General features: G+C 41.2%; 1 protein-coding gene across 1 annotated transcript in view; it reads right to left on the bottom strand.

Moving 5' to 3' along the window:
- KMT2C (lysine methyltransferase 2C) overlaps nucleotides 1-15,917 on the bottom strand; it is a 193,626-nt gene that overhangs the window by 134,781 nt on the left and 42,928 nt on the right. Inside the window, 1 exon segment of the mRNA XM_039549549.1 lies at nucleotides 11,096-11,184. Coding sequence (XP_039405483.1) covers nucleotides 11,096-11,184 — 89 coding nt within the window.

Below are 15,917 nucleotides of genomic sequence, written 5' to 3' on the forward strand. Positions count from 1 at the left end.
AAAGACAATCCTTAGATTTTATACTATTTAAGTTGTAATTTGGATTTTTTCAAATGAGGAAAAAATCACTTTACAGAGGTTCAAAATTTTCTTCCCTTATTACTTTTATTCCCCTTCATAGAGCAGAATGCAGAGAACACTCAAAGAACACAACAGCGCAAAGCACCCTCAGTTGATTATGTGGACTACCCACCTTCCTAACAGTAGCTGGTCTCCTTACTTACATGTCTTATGTAGAGATTTACAACATTCTGAGTAATAATTGTGTTAATAATTTTCTGGTTTCCTGCTCTATCATCAGACCCCTTGGAAACCTCTCCCCATGTGAGACACATGTGGGACATGCAGACTCATGGGGGAAGCCCTGTTTTTTGTAAGCCTCCCCTGTGGCAGGGGTTCCCTTGCAGACCATCACAGCCATCCCTGCTGGTGGAAAGGAGAAGGCTGGGGATGGCTGGGATTTTATTACACGATCACAACTTTCTTTGGGGATGTGATGAAGCAACATCGACTTAAGATCTGAAATGTTCGTTACAAATAATCCTTTTCTGTTTTCTAGCAATCACAAGGCCCTGTTCTGCAAGCTACTTGGGTAAACGTAAAGCAAAATAAGGAGATGTCTCTGTGGGCTCTGCTGTGGCAATCAGGCAAAGAAAAGACACCAGCAAATCCAAAAGGTTTTCTTTTAAATACTCAGAAACTACCTGCCAAGCCAAAACCTAATAATACTGTAAGAGTTCTACCAGAAAAAAAATCTTTAAAATCTTGTAAGATTCATTATAAAGTGACACTGAAAAAAAAAAAAAAAACCCCAACCCTAACAGCTGTCATAAACATAAAATTAATATTCTACTGCTGTTTAGATGCAGCAGGTTGACTGTTTAACCACTTTACCGTCAGACCTACTGATCTGGCAGACAATGAAGCACATGTCATGAGCTTCCAAAACTTTCACTAGAAACAGAAAGTACTGCAGGCTGGAAAATACGAAGATCACCCAACACAGCAGGAACATCCCAGGGGTCTCAACTGTTGCTTACCAAGATGTTCTGCAAGAGGGAGTAACAAGTTTTAAAGGCAGACACAACACTTATTTTTGCACAAGGAAGGGGTAGTGCTGTGTCAGGAAACAGCCAATGGGACCAGGTGCTTTATACAGCCTCAAAGGGGTCTGCAGAACTACAAACACCAAAATGCTCCAGCAGTTTAGACAGATAAAAACCAGGTCAGTATAGCAACAATATGAAAAGAAACCTTAACAAGGGAATGCAAACTATGAATTTAAAATGTCTACCTGTCCTGCTTTTGGCTAGCATAGTAATTTTCTTTTTAGTACTGGGTTCAGTGCTGCGTTTTGGATTTAGGGTGAGATTACAGTTGGTAACACATGGATGTTTTAGTTTTTGCTAAGCAGTGATTACTCTAAAGCAAGAACTCTTCAGTTTCCCATGTTCTGCCAGCGAACAGGTGTACAAGGAGCTGGGAGGCAGCACGGCCAGGACAGCTGACCCCAACTGGCCAGAGGGGTACTCCACACCATAGAACACCATGTCCAATAAGTATATCACAGGATGGTTTGGACTGAAAGGGACCTTAAAGATCACCCGCTTCCAAACCCCCTGCCATGGGCAGGAACACCCTCCCCTAGACCAGGTTGCTCAGAGCCTCATCCAACCCCAGCCTTGAACACTTCTGAGGATGGGACAGCCACAGATTGTCTGGGCAAGCTGTGCCAGGGGCTCACCACTGTTCTGATCTCAGCCCAGGGGTTCTACCTTTTTCCAGTTCTCCTCCCTATCCCACCAGGGCAGGAGCTGAGGGAGCACCTGGCATGGTACCTGGCCAACAGCTGGGATAAATCATGACACTGTCCAGTATTATAATTACAAAGTTCACTCACTGTCCCAACTCAGGAACAAAACAAGTTCCACTACTCAGAGTTCATAATTCTGTTACTGCTCTAGGTACAATTCGATAGAAACATCACTTCTCCTGCCAGTGTCTGAGGAAGTCATGTGCAGAGATCTCCTAGGTGCAGAAATCTTTTACAATAATCCAAAAGAGGGTAGTTTAAGATTAACTATTAGAAAAAAATATTTCCCTGTGAGGGTGGCGAGACCCTGGCACAGGTTGCCCAGAGAAGCTGTGGATGCCCCAGCCCTGGCAGTGCTCAATGCTGGGTTGGATGGGGCTCTGAGAAATGTGGTCTAGGGGAAGGTGTCCCTATCCATGGCAGGGGGTTGGAACTGGATGATCTTTAATGTCCCTTCCAACCCCAACCATCCTGTAAGTCTCTGATTTACTTACTGCAACAGGTGTTAGATGGAGATGAGAAGAAAACCTGCAGTTATTCTTGGTTTGTACATTCCACTCTATATTTTGATACTTTTCATTCAAATGAGCTCTTAACTGCTTTCAACAGTTAAAAATTTCATACAGAAAATAACTGTGCAAATTTTGTATTAGTTATAAAATAAAAACAAGCTTCTCAATGTCGGACCATTTAAACTAATTCTGGTCACCCTAAAAACATTACACCATATTATGGATAACCATGGAACCTCCATGACTGAGGGACTTCCTAAGCTAGGAGTGGTATTCAACAGCACTCATCTGATTATTTTTCCACTAATTTGTTTAGGTCTTTTTGAAACTCAGGTCAAGTTGTTCATGCCCAAAGCATCCAGTAACAATGAATTCTGTAATTGCAGTAGATGCTGAGTGCAAATGCACCTGCTCTTGTACTCTCTGAACATGACCTGATGTCCCCTAATTTTTGTGTCGCACAACAAAATGAATCACCGTGCCCTGTTTGTTTTCTCCACACCACTCATCATTTTTTAGACCCTATTACATTCTTTCTCAGTGAAATCACTTCAGATTGAATGAAGGCTTTTACCTTAACTGATCCCCACACAGAAGCTATTACTTCTTGTCATACTCGCTGGCCTTTCCTGTACTTCCCCAATTACAGCTCATCCTTTAGGAGAAGGGAAAGCCGAACTGCACGTGGCATTTAACATGCCAAGGATTTATAAAGCAACAGTAAAAAGAAAAAAAACCCTCCCTGACGCTTTCTTCCACTTATCCCTTTGCCAGTAATTCCTAGAATTTGTTTCTCTCTTTGACTTATGAAAGCTTCTGCAATTCTCAGAAGAACTGAAGCACCACTTGCTCAGGTAGCAAAAGCTATCTGACAGTGATTATTTGTTTACATAAAAGCAGGATGGTAATTCTGCCCTGCATGTTCTTTTACATGAACTACTACTGAATTAAGAGTCATTTAATTTTCTGTGGTCACTCTACAATGCCCTGCAAATGGGTACCTCTCTTATTATCCTAAATCAGTTCATTTTACTCACTACTTTCTTTCCCTTTGAACCTGACCTAGAAAAGGGCTACCAGGGTAGGTGTTTGTGGGACTTCAACACCAGCCTGGTTTATACTGCGATTTTAATTCATCAGCAGAATTTCTCTTCTATTTCTTTTACCAAACTGAAGAGCCAGTCTCAACATAGCATTACTGTAGCAAAAATTAAGACAGGTCCACAGAATTAGCAAGTGGTTCCTGCTCATGGCAGAAGGGATATAACAAGATTATTTTTAAGGTCCCTTCCAACCCAAACCATTCTGTGGTTCTGTGAACTAAAACATACACAGAGCAGCCCTTTTTCCAGTGAGGAGAAGAGCATTTAGCACACAAAACATATGCTACTATTTCAATGTATTTGACTGGTAATGCCCATGAAGATTCTTCCATCACATCACTAATGACACAGCAGCAGAGTTAAGCGTCAAGGTAATAGAAAAGAGGAATATTCTCGGTCTTTGAAAACTTCCAAAACCTGTTGGATTACGTTTAACAAAGCACAGTTGATACCGAAACTGCAAAAGCAGTACTGAATAAGCAAGGGAGGGGAAAAAAAAAAAAAAAAAAAAAAAGAGGAAGAAGTTGCATTTCAGAAATAACCTCCAGAATGAAAATCTCAGTGAAGTTAAAATTCATTTGGAAGTAACAGATGCCACCAGCTCTCAAAACACCCGAGACAGAGATATCGGTCAGAAGGCAAAAAAAAAAAATCAGATTTTTCTAAATGGCCCATTTTAAGTGTGCATGATGATAAATGGCATTAACTGAGTAAGCCTGTAATGGTTTAAATGCAAATATCAAATAACTTCCTCTTGTCTTTGCTTTCCTCATTACAAACAAATTACCAGAATATAAAGCAAAAATATTAAGATGCTTATAATAATTACAACAACATACTTCAGTTCTGCTAATTTTTCCAGTGGCTGAGCAGGTAGGAGTCAGCGCTGTAAGAAAGAAGAAATCACTCCTCTTCTAATGACTACACAGAATATTAATTGCCTTAAAAATATTTAAGTGCATTTCTAAGCACATATTTGCCACAAATATATATCTCCAAGTTTAATCTAAAAGCAAGCCCTCAGCAGTGTTAATTCTTCCTTTCATTAATTTTAGAAAGGATGGGTGGTAAGTGGCCAAAGTATCTGCCTGGATTTTAAAACTACTTTGGTATTAACACATTGCCAAGATCTTTTGCCATCCGTTCACCCAAACCAGGACTTGCTCTCAGGTGTGTTTTACTTTGCCTCAATGAGAGACTCTACTCTGTAGGATTCACAAAATTGCAAAGGATGTCTGTATTTCCTTTAATAAGCAGGATATTGCAGAAATTTTCTTTCTCTAGAAAAATGCTTTTTAGGCTGCTTCAAAGCTGATGAGATTCTGAATTAGTCCAAAATTCCCTGGCAACTTCTTCATGAATTACTTTCCTCCACTGAGAAGTATTTGTTTCTGGTTCTTCAGTGCTTTGCTCAGACACAAACGAGGCTGGTCAGAGGAAGTTTTATCTTCAGGAAGTTAATGTGAAGTCCAACAAGAAATCAACTGGCCAGGCAACGTCACTGGGTCTGATAAAAATATTACTAACAGCAATAATGCAGATAAGGAGCTATTGGTTGATAAAATCATCCAGGCTCTTTTATCTATAATCAATTCCGAAGCCTCTCAACACCCTGGGGGGTTGAGGGTCTGGTAGAAAGTACTGCTCTAAGAGCTGGTTGACATGGTATGGATAGTAAACAGAATACCTGATGGATTTACTATTAATTTCCCAAGAGACTCAGCAGTTCAAATAAACTTACTTTATTGCATTTCTCCCAGATCAGGATTTGAATATCAACATTTTTATGGGACACAAACAGGAAGAATTACAGACTCTAGGATGAGTTGGGGTATTTCACAAGTGTTCTCAAAAAAAAAAAAAAAAAAGGAATAATCAGATAATTAACACACAGAATTCAGTTTCAACTTAAATGCAGAGCCAAGAAAATATCAAGTACAGAAACTTGCTGAAGCTAACAGAAGATGGGGAAAAGAAACAGAAGCCAAGTCTTCATTAGTAGCAAAAGGGCTACCAAACCTACAGAAAGCCTATCAGGAGCTATGTGGTGTATTATTTCATTCTTTGGATTAGCAGTTTTATATTTGCATATACCCCTGTGCACAAAGCCACATGCTTTCCAGAATTTTCTGGATTTGTATTTTTTGGCCATTAGAAACTCGCTCATCAGAAGAAAACTACCCTTATGGAGATGAGAAGCGCAAGAGGATCCAGAGGGGAACACATTATTGTGCAGCAAACAGTATTTTACTGAAAACCAGAAAGGTGGAAAGTGTTGACACAGCTGGAAGGTCTTGACAGGGCCAGAGGCAACAGGCACCAAAAACACAGGAAGCCCCCTCTGACCATCACAAAACTGTTTTTTACTGTGAGGGTGCCTGAGCACTGGCACAGGTCGTCCAGGCAGGCTGTGGAGCCTCAATCCTTGGAGATAAAAGCTGTCTGAACATGGTCCTGGACAGCCAGCTCTAGGTGACTCTGCTTGAGCAGGGGTGTGGAGCAGATGATCCCCAGAGGCCCCAGCCATCATTAACTATGATGCTGTGGTGCCAAAATGATAGAAAGAACGAGTAACCACAACATCAGCTGGAGAGAGAAATACCAGTGCAATATCACTGGGGGAACCACAGTGAAGAAAAATGAAGGAACAGACAGCTGGAAAGACCAATACAAAGCTGAAAAGCAGGAACAGACATTAAGTGAGGAGGCAAAGGATGACCAAGAGACAGGGATGGTGGGTAAATGAAAGGAGTCTGTCCTGAGGTTTACAAGAACCTGAAAATCCATTGATTCAGTAGAAGCAGTTGTCAACATCCTTTTTTCATGAAAAAGTTTACTTAGCGCCAAACAGATCGTTTTTTCCAAATTCCAGAATTTCCTTTCTCCAACTCCAAATCCCTCCCTCCTCCTCTCTTTCTGTCCTTAAGAATTCATCTATACCAAAGTGAACTTAGTACTTGGCAGGAAAGGGACAGGGCTCAGGAATCGCTGCAGTTGGCAGGGAGAAGCAGCCATACTGAACTGATCAGAGCAGCACACGGCTCACCCTGCTCTGCTTCCAACTCTGCCTTGTTTCACATGTGAGATTACAGAATTTTGGGAAGGGCAGTAACTTGTTTCCCGAACTGCAATTAAAATGACTGTGCCTCAGCATTGCAAAAGAGCCCCTTTGGGAAGAATTTTTGCCTTTTTTTTTTTAAACAAACATTTGTGTCAACATTACAAATGGAAATAATGTTTGGTACTTGCACACCCCTTGCTTTTCCTCCCCATAAAAGATTTGACAGCTACCCTACACATCTACACTAAGCACAGCTATTTATTTTAGGTGGGATTACTGAACACAACATTAATAACATGGACTTCTCTCATTTTATGAAACTTAATTAATTCACAAAAGGGCACCAGTAATGCAAGACTCCGTAAATAAAACAAAACCGAAACAACCTCAAAAACCCAAACTCACACTAAATTCACTAGTTAGTGTGACCAAGCACTTGTGACACTCACTCAAACTCAGTCGAAGAATTCTTGATTATTCTCAACATATGAATCGAACACTGCAAAAGAAGCTAGGAACACAGACTCAAAATATGTCACAAATCACATGTCAAGATCTTTAGATATTTCAAGTTTTGTAATATTACTATATTGTGTTTTGGTTTGCCAACTACTGCAGAAAATTGTTGGCAAGACACTATTTGCAAGAAAACAAAACAAAAATCTTTTTAGTCGAAGTAGAAATTAATAAACTAGTACACAAATACCCTTCAATTTAATTAACACAGTTTTAAACAGAGCAACAAACTGGGATTATTCCTCCTTCTACATTTCTGTACTAACACAGGTAAATGCTTAGAGTAAGTTTGAGACAGCAGGCCTTTTCAGGTAATATGATTAAACCTCTAAGCAAGTCACATGGTGCCCAACTTTTAAAATGACGTAATTGTGATTCTGTCTCTATCAAACTGCTCAACATGATCATGCTCTTTCAAGTCTATTTTGGTTCCCCTGCAAAAAGGGGATTTCAGACCTATGTATTTTCACTAGGCATCTTTTCAGCAATGAGTAGTCTGCAAATCTGTCCTGGGCTCAGCACTGAAGTGATGGTGCCTCACTTCCAGCAGCAGATCCAGTGGTGTCTTGGTCCATTGGGATTTCCAGCACAGTGCTCCTACTGCCCACACCTTTAGAAATGGGTATCAGCCCCGTGTGACACTCAGGATTATTTTGATAAAAGATAATGGAGAGACTTATCTATATGCACTCTCAGAGCCTTAAAAATAATTATCTGTGTCCCTTTCTCTTCTGGAGCAGAAACTGCTCTCAGATCTCTGTTGAGGAACTTTGTTAATAATGACAAAAGCAAAAAAAATACAGCTACCACTGAATTCCCTACACAGTAGTGTACTAGTTGTTAAGTTTTAATTTCTTTTTGGGTTAGTTTTTTTTTCTTTTATAGAAACATATTTGAAATTTGTAAAACTTTTCACTTACAATCACATTTTCTGTCCCCTTTGCTGATTTCTGTAAGACTTAAAACTACCATGTAGGATAGGAAGAGTAATAATAATAGAATTAGAACAAGTCTTCCTTTCCCCTACTCTGTTTTTCTACATACAAATACCTGCTCCAAATTTTTCACTTCCAATTTTATTAACTAGTAATTACCCACTTGTAGAAGCTGCAAAAGATCACCCAAATTCACTACCACCAGCAGTTTACTAGCAGAGGCAGAAAAACAATGGACAGAACAAAACAATGAAACATCCTTGTATTAAGCTTTAATCTAGACTCCCACCACATGCCATTAACACTTAAACTCAACACAAGTTGTGACTAAACACTACTGACATTCCCCAAAGCCTCGAGTCACAAGCACAAAGCCTTCTCAGCATCATTACACATCTAGCAAGTAGGAAGCAAGCAACCAGCACACAGAAAGCACATCCTCAGGAGGATTTCAGCCTCCTCCTTGGTGGCTTGCACCACCTTGGTGGCTTTCACCACAGCAGCCACACTCCTGCATGGCCCATGAAAAATGCTGCTGCAAAAATGGCTCTTTTCAGGTCCTCTACTTGTTTTCCCTATACATCTACACTAAGCACAGATCCTTGTCTTCATCTTAAAGGACTTCATCATTTTACCCCCTCCACTAAGCAGCTTTGAGAGGAACTGGACAACTCCCTTAACTCACCTGGCACTTCCAAGCCATTTCTGCCCTGACCACCAGCTTCTGCTGTTCGTGTCTCTGTGCTTCCTTCCACTTGTCTCATTACACATACAGGGTCACCTAATTAAATTTATAAACCCTAATGTCTCAATGCATTTTCAAGGCTTATTTCTGTCAAACCAACAAACATCTGCCAAGTGGCCACAGCATCATCCTTCCTGGTGGGTTTCATCATTCTACACTCAGTCCCTGGTTAAAAACAGGCAAATGGCTACAGACACGTGCCTGGCAAGGAGATGACAGTTCTTCACCATGGCCTTTATCTCGTGTGTTGGCTCATCTGTTTGTCTCTTTAGGTTCCTAAACTGCCAGAACAGAAATCACAAATTGTTTCAACAGTACTCTGTCCAAAACAATGAGCTCCCTCTGGTAACTGAAGCATTTGGGTACCACCACAACAAATATTTACCAAAGCAAGAACAGAGATTTATCCTGTTTCCTAAGCAGCAACAGGAAGCATTAACATTTGGTTATCCTGGTTATCCCTTTGGTATATAATCTGCTGTAGTTAACTGAAGATACAGGTCAATAAGTAGTGTATTTTGGCAGGTATTCCAAAAACAGCAGCTGCCACTTCAGAGCTTTTATTTTTATTAGATATAGCCTTGCAAAAGTAGGAAAAGAACCTCTACGTATCTACACTACAAAGGCATTAGACTACTTAAAAACAATTCTTCCAATAGCTTTAAATTAATATAGGTTTAAATAAAGGTTTTTTTCCTTTTAAATCCTCCCAAATGCATGTTATGGTTTAGCACAGTTTGGTTTTTTAGTAAAGGCGGCTCCATCAGCTACAGAAGTGATTCTCTTGCAAAGAGGTGCTTACTGCTTCCTCTGTGACCTAACAGAACCTATCAACTGGCTAGTTTGAATATTGGCAACTTTTTAAGCCACTTAAGAAGCTTGACACGCCTCTGTGAACCACATTTAAGAACAAACAGAGGGAAAGCTCCCTTGCCTTCCGGCTTTCAGACATGGGGGGGGGCCTGCAGGTGGCCCAGCGGGGCCGGGCTGGGCCTTGCTCTGCCTGTCTGGGTCGGACGTGGCGTGGCCCTGCTCCATCTATGGCCCCCCAGCCCTGCTCGGGCCCGGCCCCCCAGCCCTGCTCCATCTACGGCCCCCCAGCCCTGCTCTGGCCCTGCTCCCCACCCCCTCTCCAGTGAGGCCAAAGATTCAGCTGAAGCTGCCCCACTGCCTGGCAAAGTTCATGTGACCAACAGTGATAAGCGAAATTCCAGCTGTGGGGCCGGGTGAGATCAACCCTTTTAGTGCTGTAAGTTTCCTCCAGAACAGATGAAGCCTGCAGACATCAATCCTCTCCCGAGTCAGAGGAAAGGAAAAGGTGATGGCAAGTGAAGAGAACACCAGAGAGAGACCAAAGTCAGTAAAGAAGGAAGAGCTGAAACCCTGAGGGAGAAGAAAGAGGAGAGCTTAGAAGCTGAAAATCTGTTGTAAAGCCATGGTGGTGATGGACTGTGATATATCTGAGTACCCGTTGTAATTTCATGAAAACATGGGGGGGGTGGAGCATTCAAATTGCAATTGTGAGCAAAAGTATCTGTGCTGAAACAAGCAAATAACTGTGGCTGTAATTATGAGCAAAAGTACTTGTGCTGAAATAAGCAAATGACAGTAGCTGTAATTTGATGAGGACCCTTACTCCCAAGGAAGGAGATGACCTCTGTTCCTAGAGATGAAAGTGATGAGGACCCTTACTCCCAGGGGAGGAGGAGGACCTCTATTCCTAGAGATGAAGATGCTCCCAGACACGGGTGAAAAGAATCTTTGTTTCTGAACGGCTCAACCTTAAAATGGTACCCCAGTAGCTCAAGACTGGACCCTCGAAAGCAGTTGTGGGGAAAGCTGTAAGTTGGGGGAAGGGACTTTCATGTGCGAGCAAAGAACCAACCTGGGCAGCTGGCTTGCTGTGACATTGAAACCATGAGAGAACTTCTTGTGGAGATGTCTCCATAGCATGAGCAAGAGAGACTCCTCTCCCTAAGTGAACTGAAAAAGGTTATTATAGAAGTGGTAAACTGACTGAAAAATCTCAAGAGTTGTCTTTTTACATTGTCAGTGGGAGAAGGGAGAAAGGTGGGGAGGAGGAGAAGTGTTCTGAAGGTTTAGTCTGACTTTTTTTTTTCCCTTTCTTTTAGGTCTGTTAATAAACTTTATATTCTTTTAAGTTTTGTGCCTGCTTTGCTGTCTCCTAATTCTTATCTCATAGAAGCAAAATAAGTAAGTAATGGAATATTTTGAACCAAACCACTACACTCTAATTGGTGTTTCTGCCTGGTTTACGAACCCACTACAATGCATGTCTCAGACTACAAAATTAAAGAACTACTTCTTGTCTACCAAAGTCCTGCATAACTAAATGCATTTCTGAGAGAGAAGCAATACCCAGAGAGCATCAGCACTATATTCTCAGTACCTGTTTCCACAGTGTTTTCTGTTTCTGCTGCCTCCAAACCATCCATACTGTCTTCATCCTCCACTGCAGTTTTTCCTCTACTCCGAGGCCTGCAAACATAAGGAAAAAACTCTGTTTAGACTGAAAGCATTTGTAAAATTAGGATTTAAATCACTTCATTTTGAGGGATTAATGGCAGCACTTAATTATGTTACATTCAAGCTAACCCATGATTTCAGTCTTCTACGAGCTGGAAGCTTCCTCTCCTTTTTTCCCATTCTAGGTTCTGTCTCCAGCAAGGTACACTTCAACCAGTGGTTGGCCCCTTAAGTTTTTCTGATTCTTCTTACAAGAAAAATACAGTAATGAACTTTTACTGATCAAACAACAGACTAACTCAGCCAGATTTTGATACAAGCATCCTGTCTGCTCTATGTAACACGTAACTATAGAGAGATAAGAGAGAACACTATCAAAAGCTGGGCAGTAGCTACTATAAAATAGAGACTGATCCATGCAGAGCACCCTTGGAAGAAATTTCCATGGAATAATAATGATGCTGAAGCAATGAAATTGAAACACACATTATTTTCAGTGAAACAATATTTTGACACATCAAGTAAAATGTTATGAGAGATGACTAGATGTCATCACATTAAAAAAGTCATCACGTGAGGACAGCCTGTCAAAACTAAAATACCTGGCAGATTTGTTTCAATTTCAACCAAGGTCTGATGGAAAGCAGACAGGTTTATGCCACAAATTCCAGCCTTTTTTCCCTGCCTGGCTCTTCAGCAACTATCACGGTGGGCTGTTGAGAAGCCCAGGCATCCAGATTCCCAGCTGTTCAGCAGCCCATTTGAAAGGGAGCCAAGAGCTTGGCAATTCGCCTCCCAAATTTTCAGGCTACTTGGCAACCTGCCTGGCGTGCTGACGGAAAGCCTGGGAGACCCTGGGAGCTTCTCATTCCAAGTACACAAATTTTGAGCGGTTTGGGGCATCTCAGCAGTTCCAATGTCTCAGAGCTCCCAGGCAACCATTCACCCAACCAACATGCCTTGAATCAGGATGCCATGCAGGCCAGCACACGGGCACCCCGCCTGCCCCCCCAGACAAAACCCCTCCAGTTCCTCTTTCACAGAGGATTCTGAAAGGTTTGGGTTTAGTTCTGCGTTGGGGAGAAAAGGTTTTGCGTTTTTTTGAAGTGATTAAATCATTTCAAAACCAGCATTTCCTTTTTTTGTACAGTCTGCTGTAGCACTTAGGTCTATCCAAACTACTTCTGCAAGACTGGATCTGCTAAATCAGCTACAAAAGAAACGCTATCATGCCATGCCTTTGGTTCTCTTGGATCAAAGAACTGGGCAGAACTGGAACCGTCTCTGAAATCTATACTGGTTGCTCTCCTGCAAAAAGGGAATTGACTGCCTTGGACTAAGTACTTAGCAAGACAACCCCTTCAAATTGAGCTGGGGCCATTTTTGTCTCTACAAAGGAGGAAAAGAAGTATTAAAAGGAGGCTCAAACCAAAGTCTGAAAACCTCCCACTCAGCTTACAAAGGAGCTGGGGGGAAGAGGAATGCAGGAAGAGATTAAGGACAGGAGGACTTTTCTTGGTATCCCTGTAAAATTTGTTCAGGATAATGCTGAAAAACGTGAGTGCAGTAGGAACCCTAGGGATTACAAGGTTATCTTTCCCCTTGCCTGCTTATCCATAAGCAGCAACAGCACACCCAAAACACATAAAATAAGTAATAGCCTTCTTACAAGAGACAGAAGCATCCCCTTCACTTACTTGCCACTTTACAAGCTCCCAGTGTAGTCTCTTAAAATCCACGTTTCACAAAAATTACAACCAGAATAAACTGCATAGTGACCAGAAGAAACGGTCTTGCACTGCTCCCTTCAGCCACCATTATCAGCCCATCCAGGAGTGCACCGACCAGTGAGCCAGCCAGAATGGGGACATGTGTTTTGGAAGTGGGAAGGACACAAACATTTCCAGCAGCAGCATCTCAGATGGTCACAGAGATGGATTCCCATCCGTAATAAAGAGTAGGGAGTAGAGCAAATGGAGTATCACAGCCACTGGACAGAACAGGCTCTTCCAGCAAGATTAAGATACAGCAAGGAAGGTTAACACTCTTCTAACACTTAGAGGAACAAAGCGGCAGGTAAAGAAACGAAAGCATTTAAGTATTAAATTCTTGCAGTTCTTCACAACATCCCAGCACATCATCCAGCACCCAGTGAAAGGATAGGAATGCAGGTGAGTGAAATCACTTCCCTTGGTGCACGAATGCTCAAAAGCTTTACAGAACACAATCAGCTAAGAACAGGGATTATTTCTAAATCCTATCCCAATTATTCTTCTACCAACTATCTGTGTGCAATGCAATTTACAAGACCATACTAAACAAGGATTACTGTGAAATCATCACAAACATAAATGGTAATTCTGCTTCTTCACACGTACCCCTTTTCAGTATTACCAAACACAGCTCTGGAGGCAAAACTTGCTGGATAGTGGAAGATGATGACTGTTTATGTTTATTTAATAATTTAAAGACAAGTTTAGATCTTCTGTTAAACTACAGTTCATGTATTGAACACCAAAGTACCTCACAAAACCTTTTTAAACATTTTGTTTAAAAAAGAGGAGTATTTGCTCCTTGAACTCTCTATCCTATTTTAGCGACCTATTTAACACCAAGGAAAAGCAGAGGTTTCAATTAATTAAACATAACTGCTTCTTTCAGCAGAAATAACCACTCCTGATATTTTCTTGCCATTCCCCTTCCCCAAACAAGGCAAAAAACCCTTCTTAATGTTGTGCAGGTTTTAAATAAAATTGAAAAAACAGTGGAAAACATGGTAGATTATATCACTAACTTATTCTTGCTGGTTACATTCATTTCCCAATCAGCAGAAGAGATTTTACAGCCTACAAATTTATGTTTGGCTTAGAGAAAAAAAAAATTCAAGTCAAAAACCAGTGAAATATACACTGTACTGACAACTATAATTTAATGTTTCCACAGCAAATGCCATCTGAGAAGGCCATATAGCATACCTAATCGCTGCAACCAGCATTTGTAGTAAGAATGGATTGTTTCATGTTATTTGCATTAAGTTTACACATTTTATTTAATAGTTTTATACATAAAGCTTTTGGCTGGTTTGCATAACACTACATTTTTCCACTGACAAACTCTATATTTATTTCCACTCGCCCTTAAAAACAGTGGGGAAGGCAGCCTGTGCTCTGTTCTTCGCCTTGGACTCGATTTCTTCTCAAGTTCATCCTTCTGAAGAAGGATGTGAGAAGGCAATAGGGGAAAGACGGTGTCTGGGGCCAGTTTTTGCTGCCTGAAAGCCATTATGGAAAAACAGCCCATGACTATTCCCCTTCACCCACATGAAGCCAGGCAGTCCTGAACCATAATTGCTGTATTGAACATTAAACCTTCAGTTCTGCTCTAGATCTTGAAGCCCAACCCCAAACTTTCTTACTAGGAGGAGTAACTACATCACCCTTCCGCGTAACACCGCAGAACCCCCAGCAACTCAGGACGGCAGAAGTATTGTACACAGATGAGCCACATCTCCTAACAGCTCACAACAGACCCAGAACAAAACGTACAGGCAGAGCCTGACCAATACAGACTCCACCAGAAAACAATAAATGTTAGTCAGTGGGCAGGCAGGCAGCTTGGTACGCAGGCTGAAATGCTGCCAACGTCCCTGCCACGGCTTCCTCGCCCGCCTTTTTCCTACAACAGAGTTCAATTTAGAAGGAAAAAAACAAGAGCACATCTATTTCTACTCAAAAGAACAGATCCATTGAGAGAAATAAAATTTCTTGAAGTGTTTAAAGCACATTTCAGCATTTTATGGAATAAAGTCAACAACAAAGACAAAACTATACTTTTTTATTAATACAGGACTCCAGTTGAATATAATTACTGTCTACAATAATTTTACTCCTAGTTCCATAAAACAGAGTCATTTATCAAAATCCTTTGTGACCTACTCCTAAATTTTTTTATCAATTAGGTTTTTTAGCTAATGCCTTTCATTAATCTCCATCTTTAAATATACCATAGTAAACAAAAATCTCGTAATTCTTCTCTGGGTAAGCAACTAATTAAATTTAGCCCTGAGGGGGAAAAAAGCCCAGAAAAACCTTTCACAGGGCTCAGCAGAGCATTAGGTACTCCCTCTGCACAGGGGAAAGCCCGGCTGAGGCTGTCTCAAAGCCCTGGGGACTTGGATAACACTGGGAGATCACCAGGTACCTGAGTAGCTTCTGCTGAATGCATGGAGAGTAGAACAGATGTTTAATGCTGGGAGAAAATGGAAAAGTAATGAGATACTGTTTCTTTTCTTCTCTTTTCTGCATGATTCGGGTTCTTTTGGTGTTTTGCTTTGTTGTTTTTTAAAGGTCATAGCAATAGCACCATAACTGGACGAGTACAATGTAGGTCAAAAGTACATCTTGGATCTTACTCATTCTTTCCACAAAGTGATCAGGAATAAGGCCATATGCCAACATTTCCTGGAACCACATGAAATAACTGACAAAGCTACTATCCTCAGATGCCTGTCACTGCCAGGTTTAGTTTATGATTACCCAGAAGTTATTGCCAGACACCAGTTTCTGCAAGTCCTCCCTAAGTTGCTACCAACAAAATCAGGTGACAGCTTGTTCAAGACCACCTATCAAAACTACCATACTCACCCAGAGCATTTTGTTCCAGGCTTACGAAAACAGGTACACATGAGCCACTCAAGAGTTTGCCCCTTTTTCCAAAATGCTGAAACCTCTACATCATCTAGAAAA

The sequence above is a fragment of the Corvus cornix genome, chromosome 2, assembly GCF_000738735.6.
Source record: "Corvus cornix cornix isolate S_Up_H32 chromosome 2, ASM73873v5, whole genome shotgun sequence".
Classification (NCBI taxonomy): Eukaryota; Metazoa; Chordata; class Aves; order Passeriformes; family Corvidae; genus Corvus; species Corvus cornix.